Source organism: Astatotilapia calliptera, chromosome 7, assembly GCF_900246225.1.
Source record: "Astatotilapia calliptera chromosome 7, fAstCal1.2, whole genome shotgun sequence".
NCBI lineage: Eukaryota > Metazoa > Chordata > Actinopteri > Cichliformes > Cichlidae > Astatotilapia > Astatotilapia calliptera.
The window spans coordinates 5,924,529-5,941,361 of record NC_039308.1 but is presented as its reverse complement, the minus strand read 5'-3'; the positions used below and the strand labels follow the sequence as shown (position 1 = coordinate 5,941,361).

General features: G+C 38.1%; 1 protein-coding gene across 2 annotated transcripts in view; it reads right to left on the bottom strand.

The window, feature by feature from the left end:
• The window catches only part of slc12a2 (solute carrier family 12 member 2), a 62,674-nt gene that overhangs the window by 20,995 nt on the left and 24,846 nt on the right, over window positions 1-16,833 (bottom strand). For both annotated transcript variants that reach the window (XM_026172708.1, XM_026172709.1), the window contains exons 3-16: window positions 14,074-14,149; window positions 11,195-11,290; window positions 10,970-11,109; window positions 10,689-10,799; window positions 9,757-9,865; window positions 9,491-9,615; window positions 9,175-9,259; window positions 8,928-9,085; window positions 8,700-8,807; window positions 8,421-8,544; window positions 6,723-6,824; window positions 3,779-3,934; window positions 2,209-2,308; window positions 1,057-1,168 (exon numbers count right to left, since the gene is read on the bottom strand). In XM_026172708.1, coding sequence (XP_026028493.1) covers window positions 1,057-1,168; window positions 2,209-2,308; window positions 3,779-3,934; window positions 6,723-6,824; window positions 8,421-8,544; window positions 8,700-8,807; window positions 8,928-9,085; window positions 9,175-9,259; window positions 9,491-9,615; window positions 9,757-9,865; window positions 10,689-10,799; window positions 10,970-11,109; window positions 11,195-11,290; window positions 14,074-14,149 — 1,602 coding nt within the window. The remainder of the gene's footprint in view (window positions 1-1,056; window positions 1,169-2,208; window positions 2,309-3,778; window positions 3,935-6,722; window positions 6,825-8,420; window positions 8,545-8,699; window positions 8,808-8,927; window positions 9,086-9,174; window positions 9,260-9,490; window positions 9,616-9,756; window positions 9,866-10,688; window positions 10,800-10,969; window positions 11,110-11,194; window positions 11,291-14,073; window positions 14,150-16,833) is intronic.

The window sequence follows — 16,833 nt, the reverse complement described above, 5'->3', positions numbered from 1 at the left end:
ATTTATCAGTGTTGGTATTGTACAACAAATGACCACAAATCTAAGTTTCAAAGATGAAAAGATGCGAATTTCAACAACTTTTGATGTGTGAAAGTTAAACAGAAGAATTTAATGTGCGGCTCAATCACCTGCTCTGAATCTCTGCCTGCTTTTGTGACTTTTTCGTTCAGTACTCTGCAGTACTTATTTTTAAAATACAAAAGACCAGGCTATTCCAAATCGTTCACTAGCTTTGTGTGCAACATTAGGGCTGTGCGATATGATGATATATTAAAACGACATATTGTACTCTATCGTTTATTTCATGCTGTCGAAAACTCTTCACTGGAATATGTTTTTCATTGCTTTCTAGAAAAAGGAAAAAAAGTCCCCACCACCATCCAAATAAATAAAAGGACAGATTAAAAAATAGAAATGCACAATGTATCACCAACTGCTGCACCTGCAAGAAAAATAAACATAACACCTGGAACAAACATTGGAAAATGCGCAGGTACATAAATTGATCTTCTATGGTTGTGTGTGCGCATCTGAGGACAGAAAATTGGCTTCCTACTAAACATGTGGGGACCAGCATTCACTTATGGGGACAAAATGCCAGTACCCACGAGTGTGAAGGCGTGTTTGATGCTCAAAATGTGCTTTTAGTGTCAGGGTTAAAATTAGCCTCAACCTTACCATAACCTGAGGTTAGGGTTAAGCATTGGTTTTTTGATGGTTAGAGCAAGGGAACAGGGAAAGTATTATGTCAATTAGATGTCCTCTCCAAGATATGAAAACACCTTATACACATTTCACATTTTTCTCCTGGTTGCCCCTGCATTGGCTCCACATCCTACAGTCTAAGAACCACCGATGCAACCAAATCCAGAGGCTCCCACAGCATATCAAAGTCTTCTTTTATATTGCCTGCTAATCAGTGCTATGTGGTTTAAACAGTTTGGTGAAGAACTGGATGAATCTAGCTAAAAACTGACTTTTAAACAGCAATTTGACAGCTAATTCATCAGTAGCAAAAAACAAAAACAAAAAACAAGCCAAATGACATCTGCTCACCGTGCGAATATGGCCGCAGATCATCATGCCTACATTCTTGGTGAAACTGTGGACCAGATCCAGAAGGGCAGGACGAGAGTTGGGATAACCAGTCATCACCAAACACTGGGGTCTGCAAAAAGACACATATGAGAGAAAACATCCACCAAGTCTGCATCTGCATCATCCTTTACCACATCTATAAAAGCAGAGAAGGGACGCCATATTTTGCCAAGTTTACAGAATTGTTTGATTTTATGCTTTATGTGTAGCCAACTTTTCATTTGACCTTCCCGGCAACCTTTAGTCTTCTTAACACACAAACACCCACACCCATATACAGTCAGACACCAGAAGCAGAGCAATGAACATCAAAGCAAATATGTTAGCATGATAGGATTATTGGACACAATACAGAGGCAAGAACAACTTCAGAGGAACAAAACAAATTCTTGAATTTTGAAGATTCATCCTTTTAAACTACTGCTTGGTTTTCTGCCATGAGAAATGTGCAGTAAATCCACAAAACAATTACTGAGCCAATTTGTTACATGTGCAAGCTTTAAGAGAATGAACACATGCACACAACATGAGGCCGCATATATAAATATACTCAATAAATTTCAATACATTTGAAAATTAATCATCTCCCCCTCCACAAAGTCTCTACTTTTTCCCCATATGATGGTAAATTATTTAAATTGTTTCATGAAACACTAAGGCTAAGTTATTATCATGTCAAATTTTGTTCTTCTCAGGCTGCAAAAATCCAGAGGTGAACGACTGGCTGAAGAACCACAAAGATTGCGACACATGGTGCAACGTCAAAATCACTGCATGGCACTCACAACGATGTGAGCATAAATCGAGCATAGCAGCTGAGCTAAACCTAGCACAACACGATGATAAACAATTGACAGAAGTTTAAAGAGACTTTGGGAATGAAGAAAACCCATCAACTAACATGACGTTGGGGAAAAATAGATTAGAGGATAACATAACCAGATGTCCATAAGCATCCAACCGAGAGCTACCAAGCAATCGCTTTATATGTGGACCGAGCTTGAGTGTTTATCAAGCATGGTGAGTAATAATATTGTGCTTCCATAACTCAGATGCCATCTACACTTGCAGGCAAGAATGGTTCAGCTCAATCACGTTTGTGTTTGGTACCTGAAATTCTTGATGTGGTCCTCCACTCCACTAAGGTGCAGAGTGTGGGTCAGGGCCTGGTGGTAGGTCAAAGCCTGGGTTGATGAGCCCCAGTTCACATCTGGAATGGAGGACACATGCAGGCAGAAACACAGTGGAGTTAGCAAGTGTGTTTATGGGTCAGATTGCTGGACTAAAGGCTACCTGACCCATGTGGTGTTAACGTCAGTGAAAAGGCCTAGTGTATGTGTAGCTGCATGTCAAACTGAGTGTTCTCACAGGTGTGTTTAGAACTGTATAGCCAGCTTTTAGTTTAAAGAGCTGCCCCACTCAGATTATGGATTCAAAACCAGAACCTTCTTGGCTGACATCCCAGAAAGTTGATTCTGTTCATCTGGATGTAGCATTTTCAGTTTGAGAAACAATTTGCCTTTCTTCTCTCCTGGATCACTTGGAGCATTCTTTAGGTACATTTAACATATATCAGCTGGGATAGCTACATTTGCTCAGGGCCTTTTTGATATGATGTTCTTCAGCTTCCCTCATGGCTGTGTCTGTAGGGATGGGGCTCAGTCTTTACTGTAGCATCTTACAATGCTGTGATTGCAGCCATTCCCCAACTTCCAACTCTTTGCATATTAATGATCACGAAACTGTCTCACTGTTAGTCAGTGCTGCAAATTTTCATCGTTGTGCAAATGTATAATAATAATTTATAGCCATTAGGGAAATCCGCAGTCAGTCAAGACCGAAGAACTCACTTGGATGAGTAGTGAAACGTTTCTCCCATTGAACACGCAACATCCAGATAAAAAGAATCAATTTTCTGGAATTTCCTTACCTGGATGATTGAGCACAAACCAAGATTCCTTGCTGAAAGGTAAAAACCACTAACCACTACACTACTGTCCACCTGATTTATGAACTTATATTATTTCTGTTTGCAAATTTCACACTAAAGGTAAACCATAAACACCTCAACATTTTTGGAAAAAGCCAGAGATATGTAGAGGTTCCATAAAAGACTGAGGTGTGCAGGGACTTTTAAATTAACCAATCAATTTAATGCAACATATTCCTTATGCAAATGAATTCAATACAATAAAATTGTATTTATACAGCACAAAATCAAAACAACATTTGCCTCAAGGTGCTTTATATTGTAAATTGAGACCTACATTAATACAAGAATACAAAAAAAATTACAAAATTCCTATAAGACGCCCTATCAGCAGACACTTGGCGAGAGTGGGAAAGAGAAATTCCTTTTTAAAAAGAAAAATCTTTAACAGAACATGGAGGAGAAACCATAGGCAGGTTAGGGCTAAACACCATACTGTGGACAGAACACTGCTTATTATCAAAATACTTCACAGCATGTTATCTTAAATCATGGTTAACTGTCATCTTACCTTCTCTCTAGTGTCTTGAGACAACTGTCGTTGTGAACTGGTGCTACATTAATAAAACTCAGCTTAACTAAATGACAACCAATATATAATTCTTATATCATATTGGTACTTGGTAATTATTTTACTCCATAAAAAAAGTGAGGAATTTTTGGCCAAATTTGGCGTGCTCTCCAACTCACCTGGCTTCTTGTGACTGACATAGATATACAGAGCCATAACAATGACATTTGTAAGAAGGGCAGCTGCCCAGTTGATGACAAACATCACCCCACAGCAGAGAATGGCTCCAGCAAGGGAAACCCACATGTTGTAGTATTTGAAGCTAGGTCTCCAGCCTGTAACATCGATGTAAATTAGTCACAAAATAGCAAAATACATTTAAAATGCCACACAAACAGTGCTAGTCACATATAAGGTGCAAACAAAAAGTTCCATAACTGCTCCAGCTGGGTATGAACATGGTCGTGTGCATGAAACATGACCTTTGGCAATGACAATGAAAGCTTATGTTATTCTTGTTGTGACTATTTGCATTGGTGCATTTGTAATTCATAACATGAGAGCAAAAGAACCATTGTGTTGAATTCTACGAGCATTTACTTTAAAAGCAACTCAAGATTCTTCATCACTGGTAAGAAGAGTTGGGTCTAGTTATGTTAGACCCCAGAGCAGCCCTTAGTGGGTGGATCTGCAGTCAAAACCAAAGAAGGCTCATCAGGTCAAAAGCAATTCTGACATGGTGAAGGAGATCCAGATGGTACCGCTGAGCACTTCAAGTAAAGCAGTAGGACTGACTGCATCAGTCACTGTATCAGGGTACAAGGTGACAAGGGCTTTTGCTTTTTATTGGAGCAGTCACAAAACTTTTTGATTTCATTTGATACAGTTTAGGTATTAAGTGCAAAAATTAGAACTGAAAACTGAATTAAATTCAGTTAAGGCTGAGTAGAAATTCTTTTTCAGACACTTCAGCTGGGAACAAATTAAATAAGACCAGCAATGTGGGAGGTTAAAGAACAGGAAACGTTGAGTCAGCCTCCATTTAAAGAAGCTTATTATAAAACGGTCAATGTTGCTGTTAGAGAGGAGGGATAATGTTTCAGATGGATCTAGGCATATGTTTGGGTTAAAGAATGAGTTGACAGTCTACTAGAAGTTATACGAGACATTAGGGACCATATTCATTCATTGGACAGTACAGTAACTAGAATAGTGGGATTTTAGTGATGGAATACAGTTGGTGTGTGTTTGGTTACACAATGACAGAGTCTTTAAAAAACAGGACATAAAGGGTACATTGACAGTGTCGTTCCTGAGTCTATGAAGGGACTTTAGGAGTCCCAGAAATGAGAAAGTAATTGGCCCTGAACTGAAAGTAATGTTTGTGTTCCAAAGAGAGAAATCTATTACACCATCATACTGTTTCTGTACTCGCTAAATGAGTCATGTACCATTTAGGTCCATGTAATTTTATGACCTGCTGGAGGAATTGGAAAGAGAAAAATAATCTGTACCTGCAGTTCTGCTAAGGCTTTGGTTTGTCTGTGTGTGTGTGTGTGTGTGTGTGTGTGTGTGTGTGTGTGTGTGTGTGTGTGTGTGTGTGTGAGAGAGGGATGAGGGGGTGTAGAGAGAGGAGAGGGTGTAGAGAGAGGGGGAAGCAAAGAACTCAATATACGCCATCAATAAATGGTAAATGAACTGATTCGTATATGGAACATTTCTACTCTACATGATCACTGAAAGTGCTTTATACAACTCGCCCCCTGGGCTTTTTTTCCCCCCTATGCAAGTGCTTTCTAACTAACATTCACACATATTCTTATTCCGATGGATACATTGGACAGCAACTTTGAGTCGGTATCTTGCCCAAAAATTGCAAACTGGAGCAGCCAGGGATCGAGCCACTAACCTTCCAGTTAGTAAATGACCTGCTCTACCTCCTGAGCTACAGCCAGACGCATCACTGAATTTGTCATCAGTCTACAAAGTGTGACTTCACCAAAGTTAGTTTAAAAAAAAAAAAAAAAAAAAGGAAGAAAAAAAAAAAGAGAACTTTCCCTTATCAGTAGCTGAATCTATTTGTTCAGTTTTGTATGCATTTCTGACACTTTAGTCACTAGAATAGAGAGATGGGTACCAAGGGAGCAGGAGACCATCTTATCCCACCTAAGATTTATGGTTACTAATCTTAACAGGTAACACATCAGATATACCACACACTTTTTCCACAAATACTAAAAGACTGCATCATATAGATGGATTACTGTAGAGAAATAAGAAGTAAAAACAAGAACATGAGTATCAGCCATTTTTGAAAATCTCCCATTCTGGGCAGTTTGAGATTTTTGACTTTAACTGAGGTTCTTCTTTCAGACAAGTGGAGGTAAATAGTCTAAAAACAACTTTCATTTGGCTAGCCCTTTGTGGTTGACAAAGACTAACATTAGAGGAAACAGACATCACCTACCTTCTTGTGTAACAGTACTGTCCCAATATAGTTACAACATTAACCTCATCATCACATTTTGGGTTATTTAGACCAAAATACTGAATTTTGCTCTACAAGGGCCTGATATCCACTTACGAGGACATTATACTGCTCCTGTTCTATCAAAATTTTAAACGAATATGCTCATATGTGTCTCTTATTTTTCTTAAAAACAAAAATAAGGCAAAAAAAAAAAAAATCTGTTAATTCTTTGTTTTTACATTCATCAGGCCCCAATATGTCCAAATATCAAAGAGAGATTAACAATGCATGCAGTGGAAGAGTTTGGGTCTTAGGAGATTAATGACAATATGCTTTCTATATTTATGATCAACTGTCCAAATTGAATTTTCTTTGTCTAAGATGCATCAACTTCTAAGCCTAAATGTATTCAACCACCTAACCTCTGGTATGTCATCAGTGTGAATGACCTCTCTTATGAGACACACATCAGGACAGTCTCATTGAAAACCAGTAACTGGTTTTTAAAAAACACAACATTATACCTAATGACATGAAGGCTTCCTTTTTACAGTCTGGATTAGGATGACAATAACTTCCTCTATTGTCTTAATATGTTGATCAAGAACTTTATTATGCTTAGATTCTCCCATTTCTAAATGTACTGATCTTACCTGGTGAGTTAGCCAGTGATGCATGGAACACGGAGAAGTTGATCAAGGCATATGATGCCAAGAAAAAGTTGGAGATAATGGGTGCAATAGTGTTCAGCTCAGCTGCAAGAAGAAAAGCACCAGTCAACTCAGAAAAGTTAAAAATTTCACCTGTGATTTTATGTCCAGTCAAAAAAAACAAACAAACAAAAAAACAAAACAAAACCCTTTGAATAAACACTCAAACTCTCAGGATGAAGACAGTGAACATATCGGCTGCTGCTGACTCCAGCATGTGGTCATGCAGTGCGCCATTACTGTAAAATCTTAAATATTTAGGCATCTAAAAAGGTAAAGTTTTCAACAGCTGTTGTATCAATATTAATTTACTTCACTGGTCTGTAAAAGTGTTTTTATTAGGAGCTTGCAATAAAACAAACAAACAAAAACTACAGACAAGAGTTATTGTCAAATTTTAGACCAGTTGCCATGTTCATAAAACTGACAACACTTTAGGATGAATTTCAGAGGACAGTAATGACCCTGGTTCTGTATCAGTTCAAGCAAACAAAGAATGAAATGTGGAGCAGAGCAGCTGAATCAGGTGGGTTTCAGGCCTACAGAGGGGGAGGTGCCAATATACAGCTGCAGACTGGGGCTGAGCAGTGTGAGTGCTGGATGAGAGAGGCCCTCCAGGTCCGCTCAAGAGGTCGCAGATGTGGACAAGACGTAAAATGTAACCATTTTACAACAATTTATTACACTGTGTTATCATTATGTGTCTTATTCTATTGTTTGCTGGTTCAATCCTTTTCACATCAAGCCCTCTGTTTCATTATATTTATTTTAGCATAACTAATACTACACGTTATCCAAGGTTCATTTGAAAGTTTTCCATGATGTTCTTCTTCTACAATAATTACAATATTTAGACTCGTCAGGTTTTAAAACCTAAACTCAAATAAAGGGGGTAAAACAAGTATTGAACACATCACCAGTTTTCAAAGTAAATAAAGGTGCTACTGACATGAAATCTCACCAGATATTGGCAACAACCCATCCAATCCAAACATACAAAGAAGACTGTGTGAAAAGAATGGGCCAAAAATCACATCTGAGCCATGCCTACGACTAGCTTTCCCATACAGGAGGCATCTTGAAGCTGTCATCGCCAGCAAAGGCTTGGTTTGAAGTATTAAACAAATTTCAGTAAGCGGCTTTAATACTTGGAGATCACACAGGGTTTCTTTGAAAGTGTGGATTGGATGGTTTGTCACCAACACCTGATGAGAACATCGTGTCAATAGCACCTTTAGAAATACATTTACTTATTTATCTATTTTACTTGCTGTATTTTAGAAAGCTGACAACATAACTTTTTTAAGAAATGACTTCTTGGCCATTAGTTCTTCTGTTTCAGCATGGGGTCAAAAGTCTCCCTTTGGTATAGAGTATTTTTCTGGGTATAGATATCGTGATTAAAATTCTAGTATCATGACATCATTCTAAATGTCCCTTAGGCAAGGGCACAGTACAGCATGCACCAACGTGGATTTTTTCTGTTTAGAACAAACACTGCGTGAAAACACCGGTTCTCACAAAAGAGAACAAGGGTTCTGAGAACCACGGTGCTCTTACTTTCCAGCTAATATTTTTGTACGGTTGTATGTGATCAAGTATGAAAAGCAACCAGCGAGCAAGCAATGAGTGAAGCCATACCAATGAGGATAAAGGCCAGACCGATACCGAAGGTCAGGATGTATCCTCGTAGGGGTTCATTGTTCTTGCCGTAGCCTTTGGCAAACATTTGCAGGCCAGGATAGATGTTGTCCTTACACAAAGCCTGCGGAAACAAAAGCCTTTGTGTTGTCTCACTGGAGTTTAAGCTGTTTATAATCAAACGCTATAAGAAAAACTAATTAAATCATTTACATTTTTCCATCACTCAATACTGCAATTTATTATATACAGTACTTTAAAGCTTGGATCTGATCTTACCTGAAAAACTTTAGGTGCACTAACTAAAGAGGCCAGTGCTGAGGATAGAGTGGCAGAGAAGATGCCAGCAGTGATGATGGGCCCAAAACCAGAAACAAGGCTCATAACCTGAACAAAAGATTACATGTAAATTGAAAAGTTAGATGTCTACATTAAAAAAACCATTAACATTCATGTTCTGATAAAGTTGTTTTGTAATATTCATATTCTTTTACACTTATTTGATACCTGGAAGTCCCTATGCAGTCCATAGCGGCAGGTATCCTCATTCTTGCAGGTAGAGAAGTCATAGCCAAATTTGCAGGCAGCAGTGGAGCAGTTTGCCATGAGGTGAGAACTGATTGTGTCATTCACATTTCCACTGGCATCTCTCAAAATACAGGAGCCTAGTTTTTAAAAAGTATTATCCACATATTAGATTTTGTATTTAAAAAGGATGTGACAACCTTGGAAAAATGCAGGTACTATACACCACCTGTTGAAATAGCAACACCCAGGTAGACTATCCCTGTGATTAATATGGCTAGAAGGGTCCCTTTGGGGATGGCCATCTGTGGGTCCTGCAACAACCAACCACAACAACATTTTAAGATTACAATATATAACTGGATACAAGGCTTTAAGATGAGTACATCAAATCCTACAGCCAATTCAACGCTATGAGTTCCGTCTCAACAGCCTTAATCAGTGGAAGCATAGTCATATTCACCTGCACAGTACAATCTACAAAGTAAACCTTTACTTGGTTTGACACTATATCAACATTCATCACATGGTTGCACATGACTTACAGCAAGGTCTCCTGAAATGTTGGCTCCAGCCAGAATACCAGTGGCGGCGGGGAAAAAGATGGCAAACACAGAGAAGAACGTCTCTCCTCGGAAGTCTGGACCCATGTTCTCCCACATTATTGAAGCTGACAGAAAAAAGATCAAAGGCCAACTGTGACACAGCAGTGTAAAAGCCAACATGAGCCCTCAGATTTATGAGGTGTTTCTTATATTATTTTTTAACAAACAAACAAACAAACAAACAAACAAACAAACAAACGTCCTACCATCATAGCCCAAGAATCCCTTAGCTTCCTTTGACTTCATAGGAATGAAGCTTCCAATGAAATAGTTGAAGATGGCTGTGACAAGGACGACGAGTAAGAAGATCTGGGCCTATAGGAAGCAATTAAAACCAGTGTATTAATGTGTAGTAGTTAAATCGACTACACCTGTAGTATATCTGCAGGGTTGTCCGAGTCTCATGTAAACATTGGTCTGGGATGATTTGGTGTCTTCAGTATTTGGGATTGCAATGTACCGATTCCAAGTTACCACAGCCTTCATAGTAAAATTCAGTGCAATTCAGTTTTATTTATATAGCACCAACTTACAACAACTCGTGTCTCAAGATACTTTATGTTGTAAGATAAAGACCCTACACAGCAATAACACAAATATAGCAATAAAACCGTTTTTGGCTGCCATGCTTTGAAAAACTCACTCTAAAAGCTTTCCAGCATCAAGCAAAATTAACAACATTGGAACAGAGGCAAGCACACGGGCACATCATGCACCAACATGGGCTTGTTCAGTTTAGAGGGGGAAAAAAAAACCCAAAGGACAAAAAAACAAAACACCCCATGAAGGCAGTATGAGATCACTAGAGTAAGCAGCAACAGAATTACAAACATTTTCCAGCTTTCTAAGTTGCCAAATTTTGGAGTGTAATCCTGTATTGGTTTAGCTTGCGAAACTTGCTAACAGCTTGCCAACAAAGTAAGCTGAAGATTTTCATGTTACCTTCAAATTTTGATTTTTGTGTGGACCCCCCACCTCCCAACACCAACACAATCACACATGCACACAATAAGACCGAACTTAAGTCTTTATAAAAAACAAATTTTACAACCAGTGAGTGTCACTACTTTGGCTACATTCATGTTTTATGTAGTTTCATATAGGTGTAAGTTTCTATGAATTGGGATGTTGTGCATACCTTGGCCTCCCACTCCATTCCTGCTACAGAGATGCCCAGAAGAATGATTATTGTAATGGTGCCAATTATTCTGATATCGTTGACTTCATCTGTCATGACGGCATCCATACCCTGAGATACAATACAAGGACTTGGTAAATTGAATGACAATAATCAGCAAACAGTGTTTTGATATGTGCTTTTCTCTCTCAATGATGCCAGGACAACCCACTCCTGCTGATCACTGATCAGCCATAATTAGCAGCTTTCTTGAATTCAATGTGAAATCCTAATAGACTTACAATCAGAAGTTCCACAACAGTCTCAGCAAAGCCCACCACATACATGGCAACAGCCACTGCATTGGCAAAGGCAAAGATAAGACCAATAGAGCCTCCAAACTCTGGGCCAAGACTTCTTGAAATCAGGTAATATGCTCCACCTGAAAATAGCAGGGAGTGTTAGCAAAAGTTCAGTCATGCAAAGTCAGTCATGCAAAGTCAGTCATTCAGTCAAGTAAAACATACCTCCCCTTACAAATCCATTGGTGGCAATGGCAGAGGTGGAGAGGCCAGTGATGGTTGTCACTACTGTAGCCATGGCGACGATCACACAGGAAAGAGCTGCAGAAGAGACCACATCATGAACTGATTAAAAAAAAAAAAAAAGCATAATACTTAACAGTTTTTAGCAGCCCTTCCAATCACTCTCATGTCTCTGTAAAAAGTAACAGGACAAGCCAATGCAGCAACGTCTGTCGCACGTCTCACGTTGTGGTGATATTTCACATCAAAGTGGAAAATGATCAACAAGTGCCAGGAGGCTAGGAATACTGGGCTTAGCTGAGTATGAGCTAGCAGAGAAAAAGTGATGAACACAAAACTGTCAATAAACAAGGGGCAATGAGACATATGCACCTTGCTAGGTTTTCTGGAAAGTAATACTTAATACCACAAACCTTGTTTCATTTTTTTATCATAACCCTGGTAGATGGCAGCTGCATTTTTATGTTGGGTTTTTTTGTCTTTTTAAGAACATCTCAGTCATTTTTTTCATTAATCCTTCCTTCAATTACATGAAGCGTGCCAGTGCTGTGTGGTGAAAAACAGCCCCAAACCATGATGTTCAATTTTGGTCCCATCATACCAGACTAGATTCTCCCAGGATTAAACAGACTTGCCTCCATCTTTTTCAGCAAACTTTAAACACACTTCAACATGCCTTTTGCACCATGCAATCAGTGGAGTCTTGCATGGTGAGCAAGCATACAGGCCTTGGTGGTTTAGTGAATTATTGATGGTTTTCTTTGAAACAATTGTAACTATTGATTCTGGCTCAAGTGGTTCTTGGCTCTTGGACAACTCTTCTGATAATTCTTTTCACGCCTCTGTTTGAAATCTTGTGCGGAGCACCTGGTTGTGGCTGGTTTAGGTTGAAATGATGTTCTTTCCACTTTCACATTTTGGCCTTTAGAAATTCTTCTGGCACGATGCTATCATCACGTTTTACAGTAATAAGGTTACAAACATCTTGAGAGAGCTTATTTTTACCCATCAAAAGATGTTTCTTGTGTGACACCTTGTTTTTTGGAGAGACCTTTACATAGGCCATCTGCGGGGACTGAACCAGCTGACATTAATTTGCACTAAGTGGCGGGGTTGCTTTCTAAATCATGCTTATTTGAGCTGGAGTCATGACTTTTATGCCTTAGAAATACATTTACTTAGATTGGTAATGTGTTCAATGTTTATTATACCCACTGATCCCCTTTGAGAGAGGCGCTTTAGTGACAGTGGGAAGGACTCCCAGCAGAACCAGGCTCATGGAGGGGTGGCCATTTGCCCAGCAGGGGTAAGGGGTCAGAAGCCAGTAGTGTCCCGGTATCAATACTGAAGTATTAATAAGCCATAAATGTTAAATTGACTAGTGCACATTTTAACAATGGCCATTTAACTATTAGCACAAACAATTATTGTTCGTGGCCAATAATATAAAATTACTTTCAGATGTCTGGTCTAGAGTGTGGAGAACTAAAGTGTGAAATCTGGATCAGAGGAGCCAATTCAGACAGGTTTCGGGTTTGAAGAGCAAAGCTGAAGACATAAGGAGTTGCAGACTGTAAACGTGCAGCAGTGTGAATGCTGAAAAAGCGAGAAAGAGAGAGGGAGATGTCACGGATGTGGAGAAGAAGACGAGCTTAAAACTTTCTACTCTTACAATAATTTATTCATTTGTATTCCTTTAATTACTGTGTGGTCAGTTTGAAAATGCAGGGACTGGTTCAATCTTTTGCAGTAAGTACTCTGTGTTTTTATACATTCTTTATTTGTGTGTGACTAATACTACACTACTATTCATTTCTCCAAATTCATTTTTAGCTTTTCCATAATACTCTACAATCATTATATAATTTATGTATTATTTAATCTTTGTTCATTAGTATGTTTTAAAATACATTTTACCTTCTGTAAACCATCTGTACAAATGAAATCACTTAACGTAATTGTAAATACTTATTTTGTTAAACCAAAGTTATAATTAAAGTTAACATATTCAAGAAATGAAAACAGGTACCGAGTATTTCCTTGGCTATCAGGATCTGGCTTGAAATTCTAGTATCATGCCAACCCTGGCTCTCATTTTAATGCTAATGTGGATGCAAACAGATTCCACATTAAGCACCTTAAAATGTTAATGACCCAATACCAACATTTACATAATAATGTAAATAACCTAATAATGATCCTTATTGCTGTTTTAGAGAGGAGCGGTGCTTCAAAGGATAGTTGCAGATTTCTGTCAGAATCTGCAGATTATACAGTATAAATAAAATGTTCATGTTTCTCCAACGCTGTCTTCCCAACAGTTTCACTGGATGGCCAGGAAGCGTTCGCGATGTCTTATCGGGCGCTGATAATTGGCGTCTGTCTTGTGTCAGTGATGTAAAAGACGGATTTAATGCGACTTGACCGTTCAGACAGCAGTCGCTTTCTAAAACATCGGATATGTATCGGATTCAGTACCACAAACGAAAGTGACCCAGATCGGATTTGAAAATATTGGATTTGTGACGTTCACACTGTCACACCATGATCGGATATGGGTCGCATAGGGTGTAAAAAAAATAAAAATAAAAAAAACAAATAAAAAACCAAAACGATTTGATGCGCTTTCGCCTGCAGTGTTGTGAACGTAGCCTTATTATAACTGAAAAAGATGTAGTGAAACACTTGCACCTCTGACTAATCTAGAATAAAAATTATGAAAGATTAGATTAGAAAGATTAAATAAAAATAGAATAAGGACTCTTCTACCATCCAACATTTACTTTTGACAGCTGGGGAAAACTGAGCTCAAACCCCTTTTTACAGGTGACCCCCTTTAAGTTGGACAGCTTTCTACTTACCAATTCCAGACTGGCCCACAATCCAGGACATGCGAATGAAGAGCATTACACCCCAAATGTTCAACATGCAGCGTACCTACAGAGATGAAGAAGTGTTACTGTTGACGCCATTTAAAAAAACAAAAACAAAACACATTTGTCAGTCTATATTAAAGTACAGAAAGTTAAATACTAAACTTTTTTTTTTTTTTAACTTAAAATAATAAATCTCCAAACCTGCACTACGTCACAGACAGTCAATCGCTGTCAATAAAACAAATCTAGTTTTCAATGTTTTTTTTGTTTTTTCCTTTTATACAAATAAAAACAAGTAAAAAACAGTCTCTCTCACTCGGGGGAGGGGGGTCGACTACAAACAACTGGATCTAAAACTGATCATATCATGTTCAAGCTGGTACTAATTCATTACTAATGCCATTACATAAGCACTTGTTCACCATTAGTTATTACAGTAACATATAATGTCAAAGAAAAAGATTTTTAAAAATTTGCTCGTTTGTATGCTTGTTGAAATTTGTACTGCAAAGTTCAACAAGCTTGTTCTTATTTTCACACAGCAATGAGTAAGAGCCCTTTTATTTTCATTAAATATAAATAAACTAAGCTACAAAAAAAATATTCTCTGAGTTCAAAAACTGAGCAGATAACATTAAACGTTGAAGTGAAAACAGATTTCTGTTAACCAAGTCTGTGGAAGTTCTTATTCTGACAATGTGATAAACCAAAGATTTTATCGAACACCAGATCTCTTTTCAGTGCTTGTTGCCTGTGACTGCAAAAAACTTCACATTTTGTATACAGAGCTCGCACTGTAAGCAGGTTTTACCCCTCTGGCAGAATGTCATTTAAAAACACTTAAAATTCCTCACATAGACTCCATAAGCAACACCCCTCCCCAGTAGGGATCAGCGAGGATCTCATTTTACAAAGTAAACGTGAAGACAATACTTGAAAAAAAGTTATTAGAAGCCAAGGTTTATATTACAGAGGAAGTAACACTTTCTCATATTAAAACAGAAGTAAGATGACAATATCCAGACACATGAACATGAATAATCCTTTAACCGCTTACTAGATTCAAACATGTCCGTTTTTACCCTCAATGGCTAAAATAACTAGCATAATAATAATAATAATAATAATAATAATAATAATAATAATAATAATAAATTGCATTTATATAGCACTTTTCTAGGCACCCAAAGCGCTTTGCAATTTCACTAATCATTCACTTTCACATTCACTCACTAGTGCAGGCAAACCACAGCTGTAGCCACAGCTGCATCGAACCTTCCGGTTACAGATGAGCTTCCCAACCCCCTGAACCACGGTTATGCCACAATTATGCCCAGACAATTATGAATTGGCTGGGCTGGTGAAAGACAATAATAGTAAGTGGACTGCAGATAAAGTACAGAACAGAATGGAAAACGCAGTACAGCCAACTGATGCCCATATTGGACTATAGCAGATATATCAATATTAATTTGTGCTATCTGACATAAGAAAACATTTTCTTAAGAACACAATGCAAACTTCAACTATTTTAGAAATATTTTTGGTTTTTACATGGAATTTGTTATTTTTCATCACTGTCTGCAGCACATGCAGACCATTTCCAAACACAAAGCTACATCTCAGACTCTACAGGCTTCAGTTAAAGCCACAATTAAAGACTGAACAAGGCAAGCTTGTTTGGAACAGTTCCTTGGAGAAAGCCTCTTCTGTCTAACACAACTTGGCAGCTTAGGTTTATAAAGTTGAATTTGCACTAACCACAAGACTCCTTTGGACAACTGTCACTAAAGTGGGCTTTGCACCTTTGTAAAAAATAAAAATGGCATATTACCATAAACCTCTCATTTGTACTGCCAGTCAAGGTGTTGAATTGGTCCATTAAAAGTCCAGCTCACTACCTCATTAAATTACTATGGCAGTACCTTAAAAGTAATGTGCACAAACTAAAGCAATATTGTAAAGAAAACTAGGTCCAACTTTCTCCGCAGCTAAAGTCCTGCCCAAACACATGCATCCTTCCTTCTTTATATTTTGATTTAAAAAACTAACAAACTAGGAAATAAATGAAACATAAGCACTTAAGCCTGTTTACAACTAACAAGACTGAAGGTCAATATTTGGTAGAGAAAAAAAACCAAACAAACAAAAACAAACACCCACACACAGCATGAACTTCGTCATTTAACTAGTCTTCAGGAACAGTTTTGAAGGGCCAGCTGGGTCCTGTGTCAACACTTTGCTGGATTTATTTTCCTATTTCTTAAAGATATGACTTTCAGTTACTTACTGTTCGTCTATTGAAGATAGTTTTGTAGGGCTGGCACATCTTTTTTGTTATGCACTTTTCCAATTTCCTCAGATTTTTAAGGGCACACTGCACACCATCAGTAGATATTCCAGATTCTCAGCTAGGCTCTTTAGGAATCACCTTGTTTTTATACAACTATTATTTGTTTTGGGGATATTAAAGTGCAGGCAAAAAAATTCTGGCACAACTTCACCTGCTTCCAAGGTGCGTGGAGAGGATGGGAAGAGGGGGGAAAAAAAACAAAAAACAAAAAAAACAAGAGGAGGAACAACTTTATTGATTGACCAACGCGTTTCGGCTTGTGGCCTTCATCAGGGTCAGGGTTGACCTTGATGAAGGCCTAAAATTAGAATTTAAAGTTGGTTCTTTGCTTAGTTGTCTGTTATATGTAGACAAAATTTATTCATCCCCTGGATTAGGTGCCTTTTCTGTGC